Raw genomic sequence first — 22,515 nt, forward strand, 5'->3', positions numbered from 1 at the left:
AGCCGATCTCTTTGTGTTCCCTGGTTTGTTCCTCACTCTGTCCTCAACCACTAGGCAGTGCACACTTGCCTCTGTACCACCACATCATGTGTCTTCATTCTCTCATTTCTTCAGAGCCTGGAATTAGATCAACAGGCTTTGCAACAACAAGTCAAAAGATATAGAACTGTAACTTGGAGGGTTAAATAATGCCAGGTAAATAAGAAACTAACATCTTAAGGTAAATGTACAGGAAAAGTGTGCACTCTGCTTGTACTAACTGCTACTCCTAATGGGGCCACCATGATCCTGATAATAATGCTACACACCCACGAGTGAACAGAAGTCACAACTGGAAATAAAACTCTTATTTGAAGAAGAAGGTAGCAGTGTTGCTATTTCAGGTGACCCACTGAGCTAGGTAACTGACGTGATCACCTTGCCTACAGAACCTCCACTTTCATAATATGTAATCTACATGACTCCAACAACTACCTGACCTCAAGATAATGGGCAGAAATTGTAAACTATTAAAACAGCAAAAGCCATTATTTGAGCAAGTAGGTAGTACATTATAGTATAATTTGATCATTATCTCTGTAGCACATATTAGAGTTAATTTTAAAAGTTCTTTACATTTTGAAAAGTAGTCCCTTCCTCATTTTGTAAAATAACTCTTCCACTATGGCATGACAGCTGCCTTATTTCAAGTGCATTTGTCCCTGATTATTAATATAAATATTAAATTAAAAGTGACAGAAAACCTTAATTTTAATGAATATAATAGAGACAGATGTATTTTCCATATAAACTCAAGAAGACAATAGAGTCTGGCAATGATCAATAGGAAACAGGAATGATTTGCTGACTGAATCAAATTTAACAGGTGAAAGACACAATGAAGTTCAGGTTAAATGTGAAATCAAATGAAAATGAGATGTATTTTTGCTTTGATTTATAAATAAGGAAAATATTGAGCACAATTTTTATGCATATATAAAACCTCAGGACACTGAACTGGACACAGTCTTCCTAAAATTATTTTGTGCAGGACTCATGATGTATTGAAATATTCCTTATCTTCCTTCCATTTGTTTTTGTGTCTGTAAAGCTTCTTGAAAAGACAGAGTCCTTGATGAGAAAGAGAGAGAAAAAGAAGAGAATGTAAAAGAATGTTAGTCACAATTCAGTGCCTATTACAATTCTAGTCACTAACATGTCATGGGAGTATTGCCTCAAGTAGGAAACAACCAGCGCAGGTAGCAATGCTTAATAAAGCATCCTTCTGGTTCTGTTTGAAAAACTTAATGTTGTTCATTAATGTTTTTGAATATATTAGTCACAGGTTTATAATTTTTTCAAAATATTTTATTTTTCCCCTCTTGAAAAGGATGCTCTCAGAAACCAAAGCTTATAATATCATACAAAAATCTTCTACTCTGATTTTTAGCATAATTAAACATAAATATTTCTAGGCAAGCACCCTAAGCATTTGTAGAGAGCACATAGATACATTTTAAAGATCATCATTGTGTACTTCCCAGAGTTGTCTCATCATCTGCAGCTATACATGTATTTCCAAAATTTCATTATCTGTGAATGTATGACCAGTGAGAAGTTTGATAAATCTGCTCTTTTTTCTTATATCAAAAATAAGTCAAATTTTGAACATTTGTATATTGTACATATGAATGGATTTCTTTTCCAATTGTCAAAATCTCACAGATATCAAATGGTCAACAGTAATTTGACTCCAGGAAACTAAAAAGCTTTTAGCATTTATGGGTTTAAGTTATGAAGAAAATGTGATTTTCTTTCTAATAGACATAAAGAAAGAGCACTGTAGAGCACAATATTTATGAGAATTATAAGATAGTGAATCTCTTGAATGAAATTTGACAAAAAAAATACTATAGGTACATTTTCTTACCTTTATCTTTGAGTACACTTTGGATATTTCAGCTTTCCTCTGTCACATTGCACTCGAAGTTCAGACCCACTAATAGATGTCTCAGTTAGGTATGCATCTCTCTTACAAATAAATTCAATATACTCGCCATGCAGAATGAGTGGTCTATTGTCAAAGTTCCATTTCAGCTGTAAATAATTTTTATCCATTTCAACAAATGACAATGGGCAAGGCTCTGGACAAACAAAGAAATTAAGATGAAAACTATATTGATACACCTTCTACTAACAGTACTTTCAATGTTGCCCATTTGGGATGACCTTCACATTCCAGAGAGAGACAAGCAAGTTAGTTAGAATTATTGTTGGAATAAAAAAATATGCTCACTACTAGTTCCAAAAGGAACCTGTGTGACATTCACTCCTGTGGTGCTTGATTCAAAGAGTACACAGATAGTTACAAAAATTCATTTATAGTCCCTTTCCTTTGCTTTTCCAGAGAGTTTAAATAATGTGTCTGAGAGGTCACTCAGTGATAAAGAGCTACCTAACATGGATAAGATCCTGTCCTGTGCTCAAACTCCAACAAGCCCATATGCTGGGGTTGGAACATACGTGTGTGTGTGTGTGTGTGTGTGTGTGTGTGTGTGTGTGTGTGTGTGTGTGTAAATGTGTCTTCACTGTCTTCATATGTTTCCATGAGTTAATTCATTGTCTGCAGAGAGTAGGACATATACTTTGCTACTAGTTAGTTTTTAATATGCATAGTCAATTATAAACATAATTTCCATTTTATTGAATTTTCAAAAAGGTAAGAAGTCTGATACCATGAAATAATTCACATGATATATAATATCCCTTTAAATATTATATATATATATTTTTTTCAAGATAAACCATTAATTACTAATAAGGTGGCAATGTAGAAACAAGCTAGATTCTCAAATGTTCTGACCTATCTCCATCCAAAGCATGACAGCTCTCTCTCTTTTAAATTTCAAGTTGAGGAGTACAGAGACTGGATTCTATTTTAAATCCTAAACAATGAAAGTGTTCAAGTTTGCCTTCAACTGTGTCTTAACATAAAGCAGGACAAAAAAGTTGAACACATTTAATAAATAGATCAGTATCTCTGATTTTCCCCCATGGTAAAAATAGCATTTTGAAACTTTTGAAAAAATAAAATATTTTCAAAATAGGGTTTCTTGTGTCTCATTTGCCTCCTGGATGATGTAAGACCAAGGGAAACCTTCTGGAGTAGATTTAAGATGTTCAGAGTTGCTAATGCAGCACCCCAACCATAGATTGTTACTATACAACAAGTATATTTCTTTAGATATTTTAAAGAATGCATTGAGTAGTTATAGGTCAAATGTTTTGTGAGAGGTACTATAAGCAATATGCTAAGTTAAAAAATGATTGGAAAGTGTCCTTAGAATCTTCAGACTCGCTGGGCGGTAGTGGCGCATGCCTTTAATTTCAGCACTCAGGAGGCAGAGGCAGGCGGATCTCTGTGAGTTCGAGGCCAGCCTGAGCTACAGAGCGAGTTCCAGGACAGGCTCCAAAGCTACACAGAGAAACCCTGTCTTGAAAAACCAAAAAAAAAGGGGAAAAAAAAAAAAGAATCTTAAGACTCTTCATTAAACATTTTTTTAATTAGGTAAAATTGAATTATAATTTAAATTAGTATTGAAGTAGAATAAGGTAGAAAATATCAAATATTAGATACTAATTTATTGATTTGCTTGTATTGTTTATTGCCAAACAATACTTCACCTTGCTACCTAGAATAGAATAATCTGGAAAAATAGATGAAACACAATAGGTTAGTGCCCTTAGCCACCTGACCACAAAAGCTTACACCTGTCAACTATAATGTATGCCTTTAAAGCAAAAGCCCCCAAGCTTGCTGCTGCTTATGCTTCGGGAAAGCCTATCGGCTTACCTGCTCACCCTGCCTTGTGGTTTTAGAGTATAAAAGGAGAATGCAAACTAGACTTGCAATTGAAGTCTTTAGGATCTACCCTGGTTTCTGTCCACTTGTGAATATATCCCCTCTCTTCCATTCTTATTGGTGTCTGAGAGCTCACTCAGGAGGCATTCCCCAAATAGTACAGTTTTATAAACCATGAAGTTTTATTTAAAATAGATTCATAGACTTTCTGCTTTCACCTATGACCATGTACCTTATATAAAACCAAAAATTGTATCAAAAACTAAAACAAATTGAAAAAACATACAGATATAAGCATACAGATATCTGAGAACCATATATATATATACAGTCAGGTGAAGCCACTAGAAAAAAAATTGGTGAGTTTTTTATTCTCAGTTCAGCTGAAAGGCTAAGTGTAAAATGACAAATAACAGGCATATAACAAATAAAGTTTTGACAGTCTCACAGGGTTGAGAGCAGAAAGAAGCATGGATAGATCTGGGTGGAGTTGGTGACTTAGGGGTTTGGACTGTAACTAAATGAGCTTAATTCTCTAAGCTGTTTTATTATTATTATTATTATTATTATTATTATTATTATTATTATTTATTCCTTTGAAGTATTCATCGTTTTGTGACTGTTGCAGAAGGGTGAGTGAGCCATGTTAGTTGGATTGAAAACTACACTGCATACTTGGTATTCTTCACATATACCATTGTCAGTCTAGAAGGAGGCAAAGAAAGGGAAGTCTCAGCATAGAACCATAGAAAACAAGCATCTTCCACAATTGGATCTAGCCCAACTACCCCAGTCCTAACCTTTAGGCAAAGGGTGGAACAAGTATTCCATGGAATAAGATCACAGTTCTAAACTCCTAAATTTGCCCACATATAACATTTACTGTTGTATAAATGGAAAAATAGTAGATAAACTTTCATAGTGCCAGAAGGTGCTGTGCAGACTTCTGGGGAGAGGGGCACATCAACAGGCTTACCCATCACTCAACACTGCATATAACAATATAGGCGTACTGGGTTATTAGTGACATGAAAGTTTGGGGGTTACTAGCTGCTTTCTGATAGGATTTGAATGCGGATTCATAGCTAGCATTGTAATCCTGGCTAAAAGAAAGCCTATGGCTAGGGCGGTCATAGGCCAGTACAGAACGGAGGAAGAGAGGAAAGGATGGAACACAGGACATCAGCAAGTACTTGTAAATGACTGTTGCCATGCCTCGTGGTTACCTACCAAAACTAGAGACCATATTGCTGAAAACACCACACACCTTGGATGCATGATATAGCAAATGTAAGCTAGAATTGAACATAAGCTAGACTTGAACTTGTAACTTCCTCCCTAGTGATCAGCTTTCATAGTCACAGAAGAATCAATGCAGGCTACTGGTAGGAAAGTGAATGGCCTCATCCAGCTGACTCTATGATCTATGACACCAACTTACTAATAAGATAAGCCAACTTGTAAACTAGTAGCATTAGTGTTTTGGGGGTTAACTAACTGCACTCCAATTAAATTTGAGACCCACCTCACAGGAGGGAATGCATGCCTGGAACAGTAAACTTGCTTTAAAAAAGTCTGTGGTAGGGGGGATCTCACAGTTGAAAGGGGGGAATTGAATATTGTTATTTAGCTAAATTGATGTAGCATCAAGCTGCATTCCAAATATTTACGTTTATACTGAAAAACAGATACTACTCTCAGCCTAAATCAAAGAATCAATTCTTTCCAGTGAATGTTGATACATTTATACCATGCCCTCTAAGACCTAGGCAACATTATAGAAGAGGGTGTGAAAAGAATGTAGACCTGAAAAATAGGCTTTAAACTGTTGTCTCATGGGCAAGACAGCCGTTGCAACTGCAGTCACAGCCTGAGCTGAACTCACCAACAGTCAGGCTGGATGGAGGAGGGCCTCTATGATCCTACCCCTCACTGCTGGACTATTTGCTAGTGATAGATTCAGAGAGAGAATCTAAATGAAATTCTTGCCTTCAGGTGTATACCCAGTGATGACCCCACCAGACTCCAGTAGATATTGCAATATCATAGTCACACAGATGGCCCTTGTTAAACTAAACTAAAAGTCATGAATCTGGGAAAGGGACTTGCTGAGATGAGGGGATGACAGGGCTGGGAGGGAGATAAGAAAGGGTGGAAGGGGCAGAGTCATCAGAATACATCATACACATGTATGAAATAGTCAAATAACTAACTTGATCACAAAAAAATGAAGTAAGATTGTCACACAAAAATAATGCTAACAATCTCTCCAGGTCTTAAACTACATGTAGAATTAGAAGGCACAGCACACTAACACAGTGTGTGAAAAAAGTAAACAAACAGAAAATGTCCTAAAGTCTTAGAGAAGAAACAAAAGAATGATTCACACCAGATCTCAGAAAATCAAAGTGCCATGATATATGATATAATTTATGGTAACAGTTAAGGGAAGACCAGAGAAAAGCCTAAGAAACTCATAGACGGTAATATCATAAAACAAAAATGCTAATTTATCCTTAAGAGAAAAAAGAATATAAAACAGGTAGAGTATCTATGAATGTGGTAAATGACAGCTATAACCCAAATGTGTCTGTAAGTACATTTAAATGCCAATGATTTAACTATTTTACCACAAAGAAAAATATTATCAGCTTGTGTAAGTATGTTTTGAAATAAATTAACTGTACATTACATGTAGGAAATACACTTAAAGTACAAATCCAGAGGGGTGAAAAATCAAAATATGGAAAACATTTTACTGCATAAGCTAATGTATTTCTGTGTGTGTGTGTGTGTGTGTGTGTGTGTGTGTGTGTGTGTGTGTGTATCTCTGATTCTCTTTCTCCTTTCCATCCTCCCCCAAACCCACAAAACATGCACTAAATAAAAACAAAAGTTAATGGGTAGAAATGGGGGAGAAGCTGGTGGAGCTGCATAAGAGGAAGAGTGAAATATGATCGAAATACACTGCGTGAAAAAAATTAAAGACAAAATAAATTTCAAAAGCTGGCTCTATGAGGTAGGAAAGTTGACCTCAAGACAATTAAAAAAGCAAAGTATTTTTATTTGATAAAGGAGTACTGTCTTAAAATCACAAAGGGCAACCAACAATATTTTAGCTGCTTTGGTTTTTGTGCATCTAAGAAAACAGCATCACTATACAAAAGAAAAACTTTTGAAAGAATTAAAATGAGAAAAACTTTCACTGTACAAAGAATTCACAGTAGTTCTTTTGATAACTGACAAGAAGACACAAATCGTGAAACCTTAGTTTCTGAGACTCATTAGACATACATGCCTATTCTTTAGGCCTCAGGACACTTGGACATTATTTTCTCCCCCTTCATATTGTGTTAGTGTGCTGCGCCCCCAATTCCACATACAGCTCAAGGCCTGGAGATATTAGGATTTTCTTTGTCTCTTTTTCATTTTAATAATTAACTTAGCTATTTGACAATTTCATACATGTATATGATGTATTCGGAATGCTCTTTATTTTGTATTATAGTATCAGTCACACTGAATAATAGTTTCCCTACAACATTACGGCTTATTCATCTTAAATTGTAACATCAGGTTAGTGTGTAATGCACTGTTTGTGCTCAGTAAGCATTTGTAAGAGTAAACGGACTACAGATGTTCGTAATACAAAGGAAAATCAGAAGCTAGTGATTGAACAAGAGAATCAGTAAAACAAATAAAGAAGATAAAATGTTACATCAGTGTCTCGACACCTCTCAACAGCAGAGTGGATCAGGGGTGTTTAGCAGGTACATACCTAAACACGATGGCGGTGTAGTCCACACTCCCTCTACACAATAGGCCTCCCGCGATCCTTGTAGGAAATGGTTATCAACACACTGGTATTCTACCGAGGAGCCATTTTCATAGGTGCTGACTGCTGAACTAACAATGACTCCATTTTTTATCGGTGGAGGAGATGTACACATCCCTTTAGACTCTGAAAAATGATTTTACAGATTACAACAATGGCTACGGTGAACTTTCAGTGTTTGGTGATTGCTACAGAAACAAAATGAGATACTTCACTGATTTAAAAGTGCTATTACGGCAATTATCAACACTTTCCAGTATTGAACACAATTCTACAATAAATACCATGCTATGCAATATATTATCATAATTAGGACTTCATATTGTAAAACTTGAATACATATTTACAACTAGCAAAATATTAACAATATGATTTAATATTTTGCCTTTTAGTCTAGCCAAAAGCATATGCCTTCCACATGTATTATCTTGCTTTTCTCTTATTAAAAGAAATAGCCCCTAGATCCAGGGAATAAACAAAATCTCTTTTATTCTGCCATAAACCCTTTCTTGAGACAAAGGTTGTCAGCAAATCCTGAGTAAACCAAAGCTTTACAGGGCTTCTGCATGAGGAAAATCAACTCTCAGACAGTATTTAGGAAACCTCTCCATTTTCTCTTCAAAAATACTCATTCAGTGGAAATCTGTTGGCATAGTCATGCTTTGGGAGTGTGTATGCTGACTAGAAGCAGAAAACTGAGTCACTTCCAACTGTGGTTAGAAGACAAGGCTGCAGACACTAATAGAGCAACATGTCCAATGTTAGTCCTTTACCTCTTCTAACACACACGGGGTATTTCACATCTCCTCTATTGCACTGCACAGATACCTCAGACAGTCGGGTTGTTGGAGACAAGTCATATCCCTGTTTACACACAAAGTCTATTAAGTCTCCATGTAAAACCTTGCCCTCGTAGTTCCACTTCATCTGTATGTTATTTCTGTTCATGTGATCCACATCAATAGTACATGGCTCTGAAAAACAAAATGCTCTTTTAAAATTATCAATAATCGGACAAATATGTGAGCAATATATTTTAAAATAAAATTATAATAGGCATCTAAAGTAATATAATTTGACATTCATCCTTATTAGAGCTTATACATCATCTTAGATGAAGAAGTAACATATGTAGAGACACATACAGGAACTGAGGGGTATTTCCACACTGGCCACTACATTGGACTCATTGGCTCCAGGTTTCAGCACACAGACAAGTATAGGATTCCATGGGGCAAAAGGAATTACTTATTTTTATAACTGTCCTCTAGGGTGTGGCTATTCTCAGGTAATAATATATGGGTTTACTACTAGGGATTCTGACTTGGGGAGTTTGGCCTTGGAGGCACTTAGCTGGGAGCCTTTGCATAGGAAGCCTGCACACAACTTGGAGCTGGTTTGGGATTGAGCACCAGAGCTTCATGGAGGGGCAGAAATAAGGAAGAACATTTTTGTGTGTCCCTTCTCCATCTGCAGGAGACAGAGATCAAGCCACAGGAGAGGCATGGTAGATCTCCTCTGTGGAGGCAGCGGAGAAGGAGGTAGGTGGGTTTGCTTTCCCACCAACATGGGCCTCTTAGTTCTTTGTCTCAAGATTCAGTCAACATAAGTTGTTCTACCTGGTCATAAACCATAGGCCCATGATATGACAATACCAATAATAAAATATATACTTTATGACTACCAATTAATTAGTTATATATTTCTTATTTTCATGATGTCATAGATTTTTAAACCAATTAGTTTCCAAAATTAAACCATTACTTCAGGCCATTAATCAACAATATTAAACATAATTTTTAAATTAACTAATTACCTTCAAGCAGAACATGCATTTAATTTATAAATATTTATAGCGAAACTGCCATTCAATCCATACCTATCAATAAGAACTCATAGAGCTCATACTGAAACAGAAACTTCCATAATAAGTCATAAACATAATAAATACATAAATTGCTGTGGTTTATAACCATCTTACAGCTACACTGTAAGTTAAGAGGGCTGTATAGGAAGGACTATCAAAAAGGCTGAAGGAAGGGAGTGTGCCCTCTTAATTAAAATGATTCTGGTAAGCCTCAATGAGAATTACACTTGATAAGGTTTTTAAGGATTTAAACCTTGTTGTTTTCAGATGGAAGGGAGCAATCAATATAAAGATCCCAAAATGAAATCATGGCAAAGATGAAGAAAGCAGTATTGCTGGAGCATGGTGAGAATGAGGAGATGCACAAGGAGATGCTAGAGAGACTCGTGTCTGGAGCCTGATGCAGATGGAAGGCTGCACCCTTGTGCTGCTGTTTGAACCTGCAGTGGAAGAACTGTCAGTCTAACAGATAACGAGATGGTAATGCCTCACCCCGTACCCTGCTGACTCAGGTGACCCTGGCCCAGTGTATGCTTTGATTCATTAGTGTTAGCTCAGAGTCTCTCATGGCAGTTGTTCCAGGAGCAGAACTTTTTTTCATCTTGCTACTCTTTATGAAGTTGTTTCACTGATGTTTTAACTTAGTAGCTGTCCTCAGGAAGCCTATATTTCAGCTCAACACAATATCAATCATATCACCAAAATCCAGTATCAAAGTATTTATGACACTATAATAGTAACAGAAAAATTGTAGTTGAAGATGTATTTGATGTGACGGGCACAGCATTCTCAGAATGACTTGAAGGGTAGAAGAAAACATAAAGGCTAAAACTGAAGGTGTCTATGTTTTAAAACACTATAAATAAAATCAAGAAAAATATTTCCAATGTGCTTGATTCTCAACGGTTAATACAAATTATGTTGCTACAGTGCACATGAAAGAAGAACATGAAAGCTGAATGATGATGAATGATCCAGGAAACAACAAACCTGAGCCACTAGAAAACTAAAAGCTGCCTAACTAAGTTATACATCAACAAACAAAATTAAAATTATTGCAATTATTAGATAAATAATAACACGATAATTAAAATATCCAGAGTTTAGCTAAGCTTAAGAAAACTGAAACTTCAACTTCTTAATGGAAGAGTTATAAACCAGAAATAAATATCTGAAGGACAACTCAACAATTAAGAAAAAAATTTCAGATATTTGGTCTGGAAATATAAATTCAGGAAATCTGAAAAAAAATGTAAGAAAATAAAAGTAGGGAAAAAAATAAATGTAACTTTTAAAAGAAAAATGTAAGTATTTTAAGTACAAAAATATTTTGCTGCAAAATGTATTGTGTAAAAATGTTAAACACTGAATACATGTCAATGAAGTGATTATTTGAATTATTTATGGTACATAGACACTACAGAATACTATGTAGACATGAAACCATCAAACCAGATTTACACATCATTTTCAGGGGAAAAAACATATCCCACACAAGTACAAAGCACGTTTGCACTGCGTTCTTGTTTGTGTGTGATACTATTGTATACATGATCTAAGTCATCCACAACAGTTAGTTCAGACAAGGTTTTGAGAGTAACAAAGGACCATTGGGTGAGGAAGGAAGTGAATCCAAGTTCTTAGCAATGTACTCTGACAAAAAAAAAGGGGGGGGGGGGGGGGGTGCCCTTCTCTCCTAGTGGAAATCTGAGGGTATTACAAGTAAAAGTAGTGAGGCCCACAGAGGGGCAATCTGCAGCTAGGCATAACACCACACATAAAGGATGTGGTCACAAGGTCTAAATATTGTCACTGGATTGTACACTAAGTGTGCCAAAAATGACCAATTATATGCTATGTATATTGTGTAAGAAAGCATTTTTTTGCTGTAAACATTATTTTAAAAAAAACTATCAAAATAAATTCAATTATGTGTTCTCTTGCTTACCCAAGCAAACAGGTGGAGATGACCACTTCCCTTGTTCGCAGTGAGACGTTTTGGATCCGCTCAATAAGTAATACTCATTGCATCTGTACTCCACTGACGACCCTGTTGTGTAACTTGCCAGTAACCCATCAACAACAGCACCATTGGCTATTTCAGGTGGAGGCTTACAGTTCTCTTTATTTTCTAAGAAAAGGGGTTGTTTGGAAATTTAATAAACTCATGGCAATACAATGATACAGTTATCCAAACATGGTATCTCAATACCTGTGCTATCACTCAGACAATTGTTTCTAAGTTAATCAGAAATACAAAGCTTCTTAGCTTAAGTATTTTTTAAAATGTATTAATCAAGAACAAATAGCAAGAACAAATTCATGTATGTTTCTTCTTTCCTTGATGATAAAGCGACTGTGATAAGGATGTTCTTAAATGCTTAGAAAGATCCTAAAGATTGCAGTCCACTCTGAAACTGCACTGGGCCTGATTCAATCTTGTCTTCTTCCTTCTCCTTTCTTTTCATCACTGTTCTCAATTAACACATGGATGAAATATATACTCTCTCCCAGTTTCTCTTCCTCAGTTAATTTATTTAACCTCTTTTGTAGTTCTTTCTTTTTCTGATGTAATAAATAGGTAAGCATGTTTGGGGAACTTTATTCAATATTTAATCAATACATGGGAAAGATGGCAGGAAAGATGGCTATCAGGAGTGAGTTTAGCCTTGTGATATCCTTCAATAAAATCAAAACCAAGGGTGTACCCCTTAGAAGCTGCAAGGTTTAGAAGGATAAGATGCAAAACTCCAATCTGCAGGATTTACCTGTGGAGAAGTAGAGAGTGCCCTGTACTAACCACAGAACACTGGGGAGGGGAAGTGGTCATACTCATGGCCAACTACTAACCGGACATCCATCTGTTTATTTCCTTAATAAAACACATCTCATATGTGTGTGGTCAGTTAAACTCCACAAATCATGGAGTTAACACAACTTCCACAGCAGCCTAGCAGTCATCCACTTTAAATGATGTTTTGATTCTGAATTATTAATTTGGTCTAAATTCTACAATACACCTACATACTCAAAAATCCACAAAGTAGATTCAGTGGATAGGTGTCTCTAAATTTTGCAAGCATTAGTGCCTGGCCTTACATAGACAGACCGAACAGATCAAAAGAGCATCATAGGCTTAAATGATAGAAGTATACACATACCAACACATTCAGGTGGCAGCGTCCATTGGCCACGATTACAAGTTATTGTACTTGATCCCCGGAGATAGTAGCTACCTTCACACCTGTATGTCACTTTATCCCCACTGTAGTAGATCTCAGAGTGTGCTTGTGCAGCACCATTTTCAATGGAGGGCGGGTGCTCACAGGCTACCTTCTCCTTCTCTTCTGTGAAGGTACAATTAAAGAAAGAGACCATTGAGCTACATAGTATCTTAGGAGACACTTATTCAAAATACTACCAAGTAGGGAGAGTAGCATAGGATAGACTGTGAATAAAAACAAGGGGAAACAATATATATGGACGAGAATGTCACAATAAATCTCACAATTCAATACACAACTTAAAGTAATAATGAAAACTAACTTAAAAAAGTGTTACCAACCAATGCACTTGGGAGGTTCTGTCCACTTTCCATTTTCACAGAGTAGTTCTTCTGAACCCTGAATCACAAAATTAAGTTTGCATTCTATACGAACTGTTTCCCCATGACGGTAAGCTGTGGAATGTGACTGAATTTTGGAATTTTGAGGCACAGGTGGAGGAGGACATCGATTTCTTCTTCCTTGTGAAAAAATATCAGCCTATTTAGTCTTGTAATTATAAAAAAATAATAAAGATTTATTGGTAATATTTATGTTGTAAAGAACCATAGAAAATATGGCTGACAGGCACCAGGGAAAACCCTTTTCTGATTGCTCTCTGACATGGCATCCCTTTCCACAAGTGGACTCTGTCAATTGTTTCTTAAGGAAAGATGATAAATTAGTATGAGGTTATGTGACATGGTGGTCAATATAGATTTGCAATGCCGTTCTTCCATGAAGACCCTCTCCCTACTGGCTTTGAAGAATTAGCCTGCTGTGCTATGAGAGTCCTAATAAAGGACACCAGATGGCAAGGTTAGAGGGTTACCTCAACCAAAAGCCAGCAAGCCTGAGGCTCAGAAGCCTGCAAAGCACAGAGAGCCGCCAATACCACAATGAATTTGGAGTGTTACTGCCAAGCCAAACCTTCAAGTTACACTGATGTAGCTCAACAGCCCATGAGGCCATGCCCACACCCTGACCTACAGGACCAGTCAAGCAATATTCTTGGGTTATCTTGAGTATTTTACAGTCACCGTCCCCTTTCATCCTAAACAAATTCCTCACGTATTATAAAGATAAAACTGTTCTCTTCCATTGCTACATACCCAACTTCCTCTTCTGTTCTCAAGCATCCTTCCAGGTCCCTTTAAAATGACACCTGTGTTTAGGGTCTAAATAAATAAGCTCAGATAATGGCCACACCTCAAGACCTTTCGTCAATCTCTGAATTTCTTTTGCCACATAAATTTACTCTGCTGGCTCCAGGATTAGGGTGAAGGTATCTGGGGCTGGGAAGTATATTTCTCAATATATTATTACACTGCATACAATAACTATTAATTATAAAATTACAGGCATATGGCCATGCTAATTTGGAGGGGGTGCAAAACATGAGGAAAATCCATCATATATTTTTGAGACAATATGCTACAGACAACTTGCTATCAACCCCCCATATTGTTATACCAAGGCTGTTGGGTTCAACTAAAAAGTTGCTACAGCTTCAAAGCAATTGCTCACTGCATTACAGAATTATGATAGGTACAGACACTGTCGCCCACATCCTGTCCAGACACCTCTTCCCTTCTGCTGGCATCTATTTCAACCACACTTTTCGGTTTCACTCCCATGTCTTTGGCCTGCCTGTCAATAATAACATCTTTTCTTAGATAACAGAAACAGTGGCTATTGTACCTTTTGTCTCTCCTCCCTCATCAAGTCCTCAGATTTTTATTTTTTAAGACCCAGTTCAAATACTAGCTGTCATTTCTATGAATATGGAAGTGAGAATTCTCTCACACTGTACTAATCAAAATCTTGAATGTTTACTCACACACTTGTACTTAAGTTTCCTCTGCCACACGAGGCCCCTCTATGGCTATGAATTGGTATCGTCTGAAGGTAATCACAGCACTCCTTTGAACACAACCAGTGATAGAAATCAAACCTTAGCTATTACATGTCTGGACTGCTCTAGCTAGATGACCAACCTCACTTTCCATTTCCCCTTCAGGCTAATATTCTTCTGCTGTGTGTGCTTTTCCTACTCCATTGTTTTGGAGATGGATTTTTTCACATCAAGAAATGTGTGGCCAATCAAGAAAGTGCCTCACCCAGCTACAGATTGAAAATGTATGACAGAGGCTTTAAACTATTAAATACAGGGCTGTGGATATAGCGAGACTGATAAAGTTGCTTGCCTTATAAATGGGGAGTCCTGAGTATAATCCCTAGCATATGTGTAAAAGCCAGGCACCGTGGCATTTACCTGTTATCCAGCACTAGGGAGGTGGAGATGGAGGCAGCCTGATGTGCATTGCCTGAGCAGGCCAACCCATTCAATAAGCTCAGGTACAACAAGAGAACTGCCCTCCAAAACTACCAAGGAAAGGGGCCGAGGGAAACACCCGGCAGGAACCTCTAGCTTCCATGTGCTCACATGCACGTGCACCCACACAAACATATGCACACACTACACACATACACACTCAGATATACACATGTTAAATATAACAGATAATGCTTAGTACACAAAGGTATACATACAAAGCTTAGTTTCTTCAGACAGAAGAAGACTTGATAAGTAATAATTCTTTTCAAAGTAGTTCTGGAATTAGAATTGGACGTGAACATTCAGAGAGCAAAGAGATTAAAGCTCATTTTTTTTTTAAGTATGAAATTTTTAAAAGTTACCTTCACATATGGGAGATTCTGGATACCAGCCAAAGTTATAGCACTGAATTAAATCAGATCCACTTAGATAATAATTTTCATGACAGAAAAATTGAACTACATCTCCTTCTTCATAGGTTTGCTTTACAGGATGAAAATATCCATTTTCTATCAATCTCAAAGAAGAGCACATTAATTCTAAAAAATGAAAGAATAGATAATGAAATAATGAAACATTTATTTTTCCTAATAGAAATTTACTATTTACAATACATATCTGGAATAGATACATTTAGAATAGATACATTATAGAATAGAATAGATACATTTGCTATATTCTGCTCTATAATTTTATTAATATATTTTGTCTTGTTAAATATCAGCAGGTTTAAAGGAAATTAGTTACAATAGCTAAAATGAGGTTTTCCTATTTGAGAGCTTTAGATGACCAAAGTCTACTATTAACTAAATTACAACTGAAAACAAAATTAAGAGTCACGGCTGGGCGGTGGTTATGCACGCCTTTAATCCCAGCACTCAGGAGGCAGAGGCAGGCGGATCTCTGTGAGTTCGAGGCCAGCCTGGTCTACAGAGGGAGATCCAGGAAAGGCACAAAGCTACACAGAGAAACCCTGTCTCGAAAAACCAAAAACAAACAAACAAACACACACAACAAAAACGTAAGAGTCACGGAAAGTTACTGGCAGGGACTACATATACGAGATGAACCTCTACAGCGAAAGTTCTTCCTGATGTGAGAACCTACTGTTGCACTGGGGTGTGAGGGACCACCCGTGGGTGTGGCACTCTGCTTCCTCTGCCTGCTTCCCTGTAGCGGTGTAGTAGCCAGCAGCACACGAGTACTGCACTTTCTCCTTCACTTTGAACGTTCTCTGCGTTGTGGAATAATTGCCATGATACAACTCAGGGGCCAAGCACGTCTCTGAAAAGTTAAGCATTTATCTTAGGAACATTGATAAGCTTCACCAATACCCTAGAATATTAAAAAGAAATTACAACGTGTATCTCATTGAATGTTAATTATGTGTGGCAAAAACCAACGGCTGCAAAATTGAAAACATCACTCTGCCTTTGCCTCTGTGATTTCCTTTCCATGTTCGTGTAAGGTACCTCTACCAGTCTTCTACTTGAATGGAATACTTCTATTTGAAATATTGGTCCATTGTGCTTGACCAAAGGCCTTATTTCAAATGATGTCTTGTGAAGAAATATTTTGATTAAGTGTCTTCTGTGGATTTGCATAATTTGAACAACTTCTACTGTCAACTTATCTAGCAAAGAAGAAAATATTTGCATGAATTATATAGAAAGCTTAGTAGTGTTCTTTCACTTCGAACATTTCAGCTTTCTTATTAGTCCAAAGTAAGATCTGAGGAGGCAAGAGACTTGCTGGAGTTGAGAACCCACAGATTAAGAAAATACCAAGCATGCGAGAAAAGCAAAATACTGTCAGCTTCTCACACAGAAGAGACACAGTGGAAAAATCGATTATTACAAAATAAAACTGTCTCTCGAGAGAAACATTAACCTCATAATACCTCATGCTCAGCTTTAGAAAATAACATTATTGTGTGTGTACCTTGCTCCATCCTGCAGGACGGTTGAGAAGACCATCCTTCAGGAAGACACTGGACCACCTCCTCATCCTTTCCTCCAGTGGTTTTGTATCCTGAAGTGCAACCATAGCGCATGCTCTCTTGAATTTTGTACAGCACTTTCTCATCAGAGACATAACCGTTCCTTAGGACAGGCTTCAGGCATTTTTCTGTGTTGTGAAAGTAAATGTGCTTTAGTTTCATGATGAAATTACAATGTCGATCTGCTTCACAGTAGAGTTCAGATTATACTTAACTAAACTGAAAAATGAACACAAACATAATATTACTCTTAGTTGGAACTCTGAGGAGTAAAATAATTTTCACTCCAGAGTTCCTTGATATATTTTCAATTTTGGAAATATCTTACATGCCCTGCATAAAATTCCTTTAGAAACAGGTTCAGTTTGACATTAACTGTTTTTGTATTTACAAATTTCAATTTTTATAGCCACTCCTACACTTATCACATTTTCTTTTGGAAAATACACCAATAGCTTTTCACTAATTGTCAGTAATCACAAGCAAAAGCAATTTCTTCTTGATCTGTTTGATGTTTCATTCCATTGTTTTATAATGTAATCAAAAACATACTTAATATATAATTAAATTGTTCTAAAGCATCTTACTATAAAACCTTTATTCATTTATTCTTTCAGAAAATATTTTGGGATCACCTCACCGTATAGGATCCACGAGTCAGTGTATGAAGACTGACTAAGTCATGCACATGATCCTGAAAACTTTTGAGCCCACAATCAAGATTTTGATTTTGATATTTTGTTAAATATGTGCAATAGTAAGTTACAATATAATAACAATATTTCAATCAAAGATCCCTATAACTTTCATAAGCCATATTATTGAACCTTTATGACAAAGCAATCTAGAAGGGTTAAACGACTTGTCCAAGGCAATATTAGCACAAACACATTTAGTATGAGCTGTGTGGCAAACCCTCTATGTGAAAGTTTCTACTGAAGCAACATTAACTCCATTTTTTTTTTTTTGCATTAGAAACAAGCTAAGAATTTTGAAGCTACTTCCATAGGGGTCATGCTGAAATTGCATGCAATCAGTTGATTTTCAGAGATTCTATTATGACCATTATGCTCCCATGCCAATCTCTGTAATGTTCTATTTCTTAAGAGAGCAAGTTCAAGACATGTGACTTCTTTCTATGATGTTATAGTGAAATTTATACTATAACTCTATGTTCTATGTTAATAGAAAAAAATGTCATATTAAATTCTGGTCTGTCCTAGAGTCACAGAATGAATGATTATCCTATGCATTTCTGTTTACTGTGTATATCAATCACAGCCACCACCACACCAAAATTCCTCTTCTGAATAGGAAGGACTTAAGGTAAGGCCTTTGCTCTGGAAAACAGGGACTCTCAACTTAAGTCATTTTTACATAAGCACAGAGAAGCCAGTGATAAAGTGACACACCATGCCATGAAGCAACGCAATGAGCCATTATGATACTACTCACACATCTGAAGTCAGTATGCAGAAAACTTCAGTTCTCAATGGATAGGGAAAAGGAAAGTGGGCATGCAGATGAGTGACAAATATAACATAAAAGGCACTGGAATGGCTCATCCCTTATGAATCCAGGCCTTAAACTTTATTCTGGCTTCCTAGTAAAGATTATGAATATCAGTTCGGTGGTTGTGGTGCATGTCTTTAATCCCAGCACTCGGGAGGCAGAGGCAGGTGGATCTCTGTGAGTTCGAGGCCAGCCAGGGCTACAGAGTGAGTTCCAGGAAAGGTGCAAAGCTACACAGAGAAAACCTGTCTCGAAAAGCCAGAAAAAAAAAGATTATTAATATGAGAAGTTCCTCTATACTTAAAGTAATCCAAATGTACCTGTCACTTACATCATGAAAAATAACATTTTTAGATATTTCATCACAAGCACTATTAAAAACAGATGAAATGACTTATTGATAGAAAAGCATCCTGTACAGAATTTCATGTCTGGTATTTTTATAATGGCAATTTTGCTATTATCTCTGCAAAATTTAACCACTGTTCACATTTAATATAGGTAAACATTCTCTTCTCAGGGACTAGTTTAAAGCATCACGCTGGCAGCATGCACTGACTTACTGAAGCACCTTGGCTTCGGAGACCAGCCTTCTGTTGTACACCTGATTTGCTCTTCTTGCTTCCCACTTCCAGTTGCAAAGCCAGCCAAGCAGAAGAATGATAGCTTTTTGTTTATGCTCATTGGAAAGTAAAAGCTTCTAAATGTATAATAATATTGGGCAATCATTCCATTTTCCACCGTAGGAAAATCACACTGTTTCTCTGAAATGAGGAAAACTCAAGCTGTAAATGGAAAAACATGTAAACCTATGAAACTTGTGATCAAACAACATTCCTAAATATTTTTTTGCAGATTCTTCAGTTTGCACTTACTTTCATAACCCAAACTTAGAAGTGATATTATGACTATCTAAATATCTAATATCACGTCCTCCCCTCTATATATCTGTTGGCAATTCTGAATAGCTGTGTTACTCAGAATAACTGACAGGAGATTCCTTCCTGGAACCTTGTTCCAGCTTTGTAGAATAACATACTCATAGACACATCCTGACACCACATATGTAATTTTAACATTTCTGGAAGTCACATTGGTAGAAGTAAAAATAAAAATAAAAGCTTGGTTTGTTTCAATAATAGGTTTTATTTAATCCAATGTGTTAAAGTGTTTTGTATTCTTTGTGATTACTCTTTAATCCAGCAGGCATTTCATTCACAGAACAGCTCTGCTTGGACGAGCTATGTTTCCATTCTCAGTAACTATAGAGCTGACACTATACTGGCAGAGAGTTGATTCCAAGACTCCCCTATAGATGCCAAAACCCATGGATGCTCCAATCTCTTAGACTGAGACTTAAAATTTGCACATACCCTAAGCACCTCCACCCCTGTGGTTTGAATCATCTCTGGATGCTTAGAATACTTAGTACAATGGCTGCTGATTGTTTTATGACTGTGAATTCAAAGTCAAGTTTTGTTTCTGGGACCTTCCTAGAATTTCTTTCCAAACTATTTTCCATCTGAAGTTAGATGAACCCAGACATGGGGACCAAGAGATGCAGGCTGCCAACCTATGTGACTAGTGTATGCTACATTAGAACAAATGAGGTCGCTGAGATACAGAAACTGAACACAACTGTAAGATAAGCGGCTTTTCTTTTTAGAAAGGGGGCATATAATCAATTAAAATATAACGTTTCAATAGGAACTTTGAAAACAAGATTGTTTAAGTGGCTAGAGAGCAAACATTTAGCTTGATTAATGATTGGGAAATTCACATCAAACCATCATTCTATTACTGCAACACCACTAAAAGGACTGCAAGGAAAAGGACAGATTCTCACAATGACTGGAGAAAGGGGACCTCTCATACATGAGAGAGCATATTGGAGATACTTATTAAAGCAGAACTCACACAAGGTCACCTCCTAGAGAGGCACACAGTGAGTTCAAAGAGACAGAAAGCACTTTTATGTGATCACTGTTCATAACAGCATCAGACTGCAAACAACCTAAGTTCCCTTTAATGGCAAAAAAGATAATGGTATAGTTTAGACCAGTGGTTCTCAACCTTCCTAATATCGCGACCCTTTAATATTATCAGTTCCTCATGTTTGGTGATCCCCGACCATAAAATTATTTTGTTACTACTTCTATAACTATAATTTTGCTACTGTGATTAATCGTAATGTAAATATCTGATAGACAGGATATCGGATATGTGACCCCAAAGGGGTTGTGACTCACAGGTAGGTTGAGAACCACTAGTTTAAACAATCATACAACAGAGTGGGCTAGATATAAGGCCACAAGTTTCAAATCATCCTCCAAAGCATAACAGTGAGAGAAAGAAGTTAGTCTCATGTAAGTGTTTGAGGAGGTAAATAAACTATGGTAAAAAGAAGTCAGAATGACTACCTCTGTGGTTTGCTGCTTTAGGCAGAAAATAATGGTAGTGACACTTGGGAATGAGAAAAACAGGACAAAAATCATAGGCACCATGCCACTGCCAGCGTCTAATAAAACACGTGCAGTAGAGTCCCTAAGAATGCTAGCATTTCCCATACCAAGCACCAGGAGTTTACAATGGAAAGACCCAAAATAGCTGCGCTACAGAGAATAGTGATGATCCCAAAGGCCACTGTTCTGAACAGTGACGACACCAGCCAATGGGCAGACTGTCCTGGGTTATACCATATGTCCTCAGTCCTGGACCTGCTCTTCCAACACCAGCAGAGGCAGCAAACATGGCTTGATGAATGGAAACTCACCAGCAAAGAGTCAAGGAGTCACCATAATAAAAGAGTCAACAGACTACACAACAAACGCTAGATGAAACATGCTTTGCAAACAGGCCCAGAACTTCACACCTGCAGGACAAGTATCCTGAAATGCATACGTAAAGACACTGGCAATACAGACCGGGAAAAAATAGAGTGACTGAAGACAAGACAAGTGGCAGTACTGCACATGAAAACAGACAGCATAAATAATCTAAGAAGTGTATAAAATAGCAGGATAGTTTTTAGGGGAACAACTAATAAATACAATAAATGTAAATCTTTATATTTTCTTCATCGGGGTGGTAAAGTTCCTATATTACACAATTCTAGGGGCATCCATCACATTCTGGGCTTCAAAGGTTCAAGAAGAAAGCAGAAACTGTGAGACAAATAATGGACTTTATAATATCAAAATCAGGAATTACTTTGGATAAAATCACCATCCATGAAAAAATACACATAATGTTTAATAAAGGATTTGAAAGATCAAAACCTGCCAGGAAGTTACATTTAATAGTCCACAAAAGGCTTCCCAAAATCCAGCTATCAAAAGGCATAAAGCAAGATAATTAGAAAAAAAAATGTATATCACAGAAGTCATAACATCCAAAGAAATACAGGAATAAATGTGCAAACTTACTAAGAAGCAAAGGACCATGCAGAAATAAGGCTGAGATATCACTAGGCAATGACAGGGCCTCAAATAAGATAATTTGAAGTATTCATAAGGAGGATGAGAGGCAAGAATAACATGCTAGTTTGGGGGAGATTATGAGCTCTGAAGCAGAAATTATATACTGTCTTTGCAAAATGTTCTATTGTTAGGTGCCATACAAGTCCAGCACAAGTCAGAGAGATGATGGGACCATACGGCCATATTGACTTCAGAGCTACTCATGGATGAGTGGGAATTGGAGTAGCTATATGCCCATCATTAGAAGAGCAGATAAATAAAATACATGAAGTTCTACAACAGTTAAGAACAATGTGGAAATAATAGTATCTCATAAAGTAAAACACTTAGAAGATAAAGTGTCTTCAATAAGGTTTCATTATTTATGAGGGCAAATGTAGT

At 36.8% G+C, this 22,515-nt stretch overlaps 1 protein-coding gene across 1 annotated transcript; it reads right to left on the reverse strand.

Moving 5' to 3' along the window:
- Nucleotides 1–933: 933 nt before the first annotated feature.
- Nucleotides 934–19,518, reverse strand: F13b (coagulation factor XIII B chain). The gene is made up of 11 exons (XM_036202503.1): nucleotides 19,219–19,518; nucleotides 17,086–17,271; nucleotides 16,252–16,428; nucleotides 15,507–15,683; nucleotides 13,109–13,288; nucleotides 12,705–12,890; nucleotides 11,492–11,674; nucleotides 8,450–8,650; nucleotides 7,620–7,802; nucleotides 1,910–2,123; nucleotides 934–1,110 (listed from the first exon to the last, which is right to left on the reverse strand). The coding sequence occupies exons 1-10, from the start codon at nucleotides 19,382–19,384 to the stop codon at nucleotides 1,912–1,914; spliced, it is 1,851 nt and encodes a 616-aa protein (XP_036058396.1). The 5' UTR covers nucleotides 19,385–19,518; the 3' UTR covers nucleotides 934–1,110; nucleotides 1,910–1,911.
- Between the last annotated feature and the right edge of the window lie 2,997 nt (nucleotides 19,519–22,515).

This window comes from Onychomys torridus, chromosome 11 (genome assembly GCF_903995425.1).
Source record: "Onychomys torridus chromosome 11, mOncTor1.1, whole genome shotgun sequence".
Lineage (NCBI taxonomy): Eukaryota > Metazoa > Chordata > Mammalia > Rodentia > Cricetidae > Onychomys > Onychomys torridus.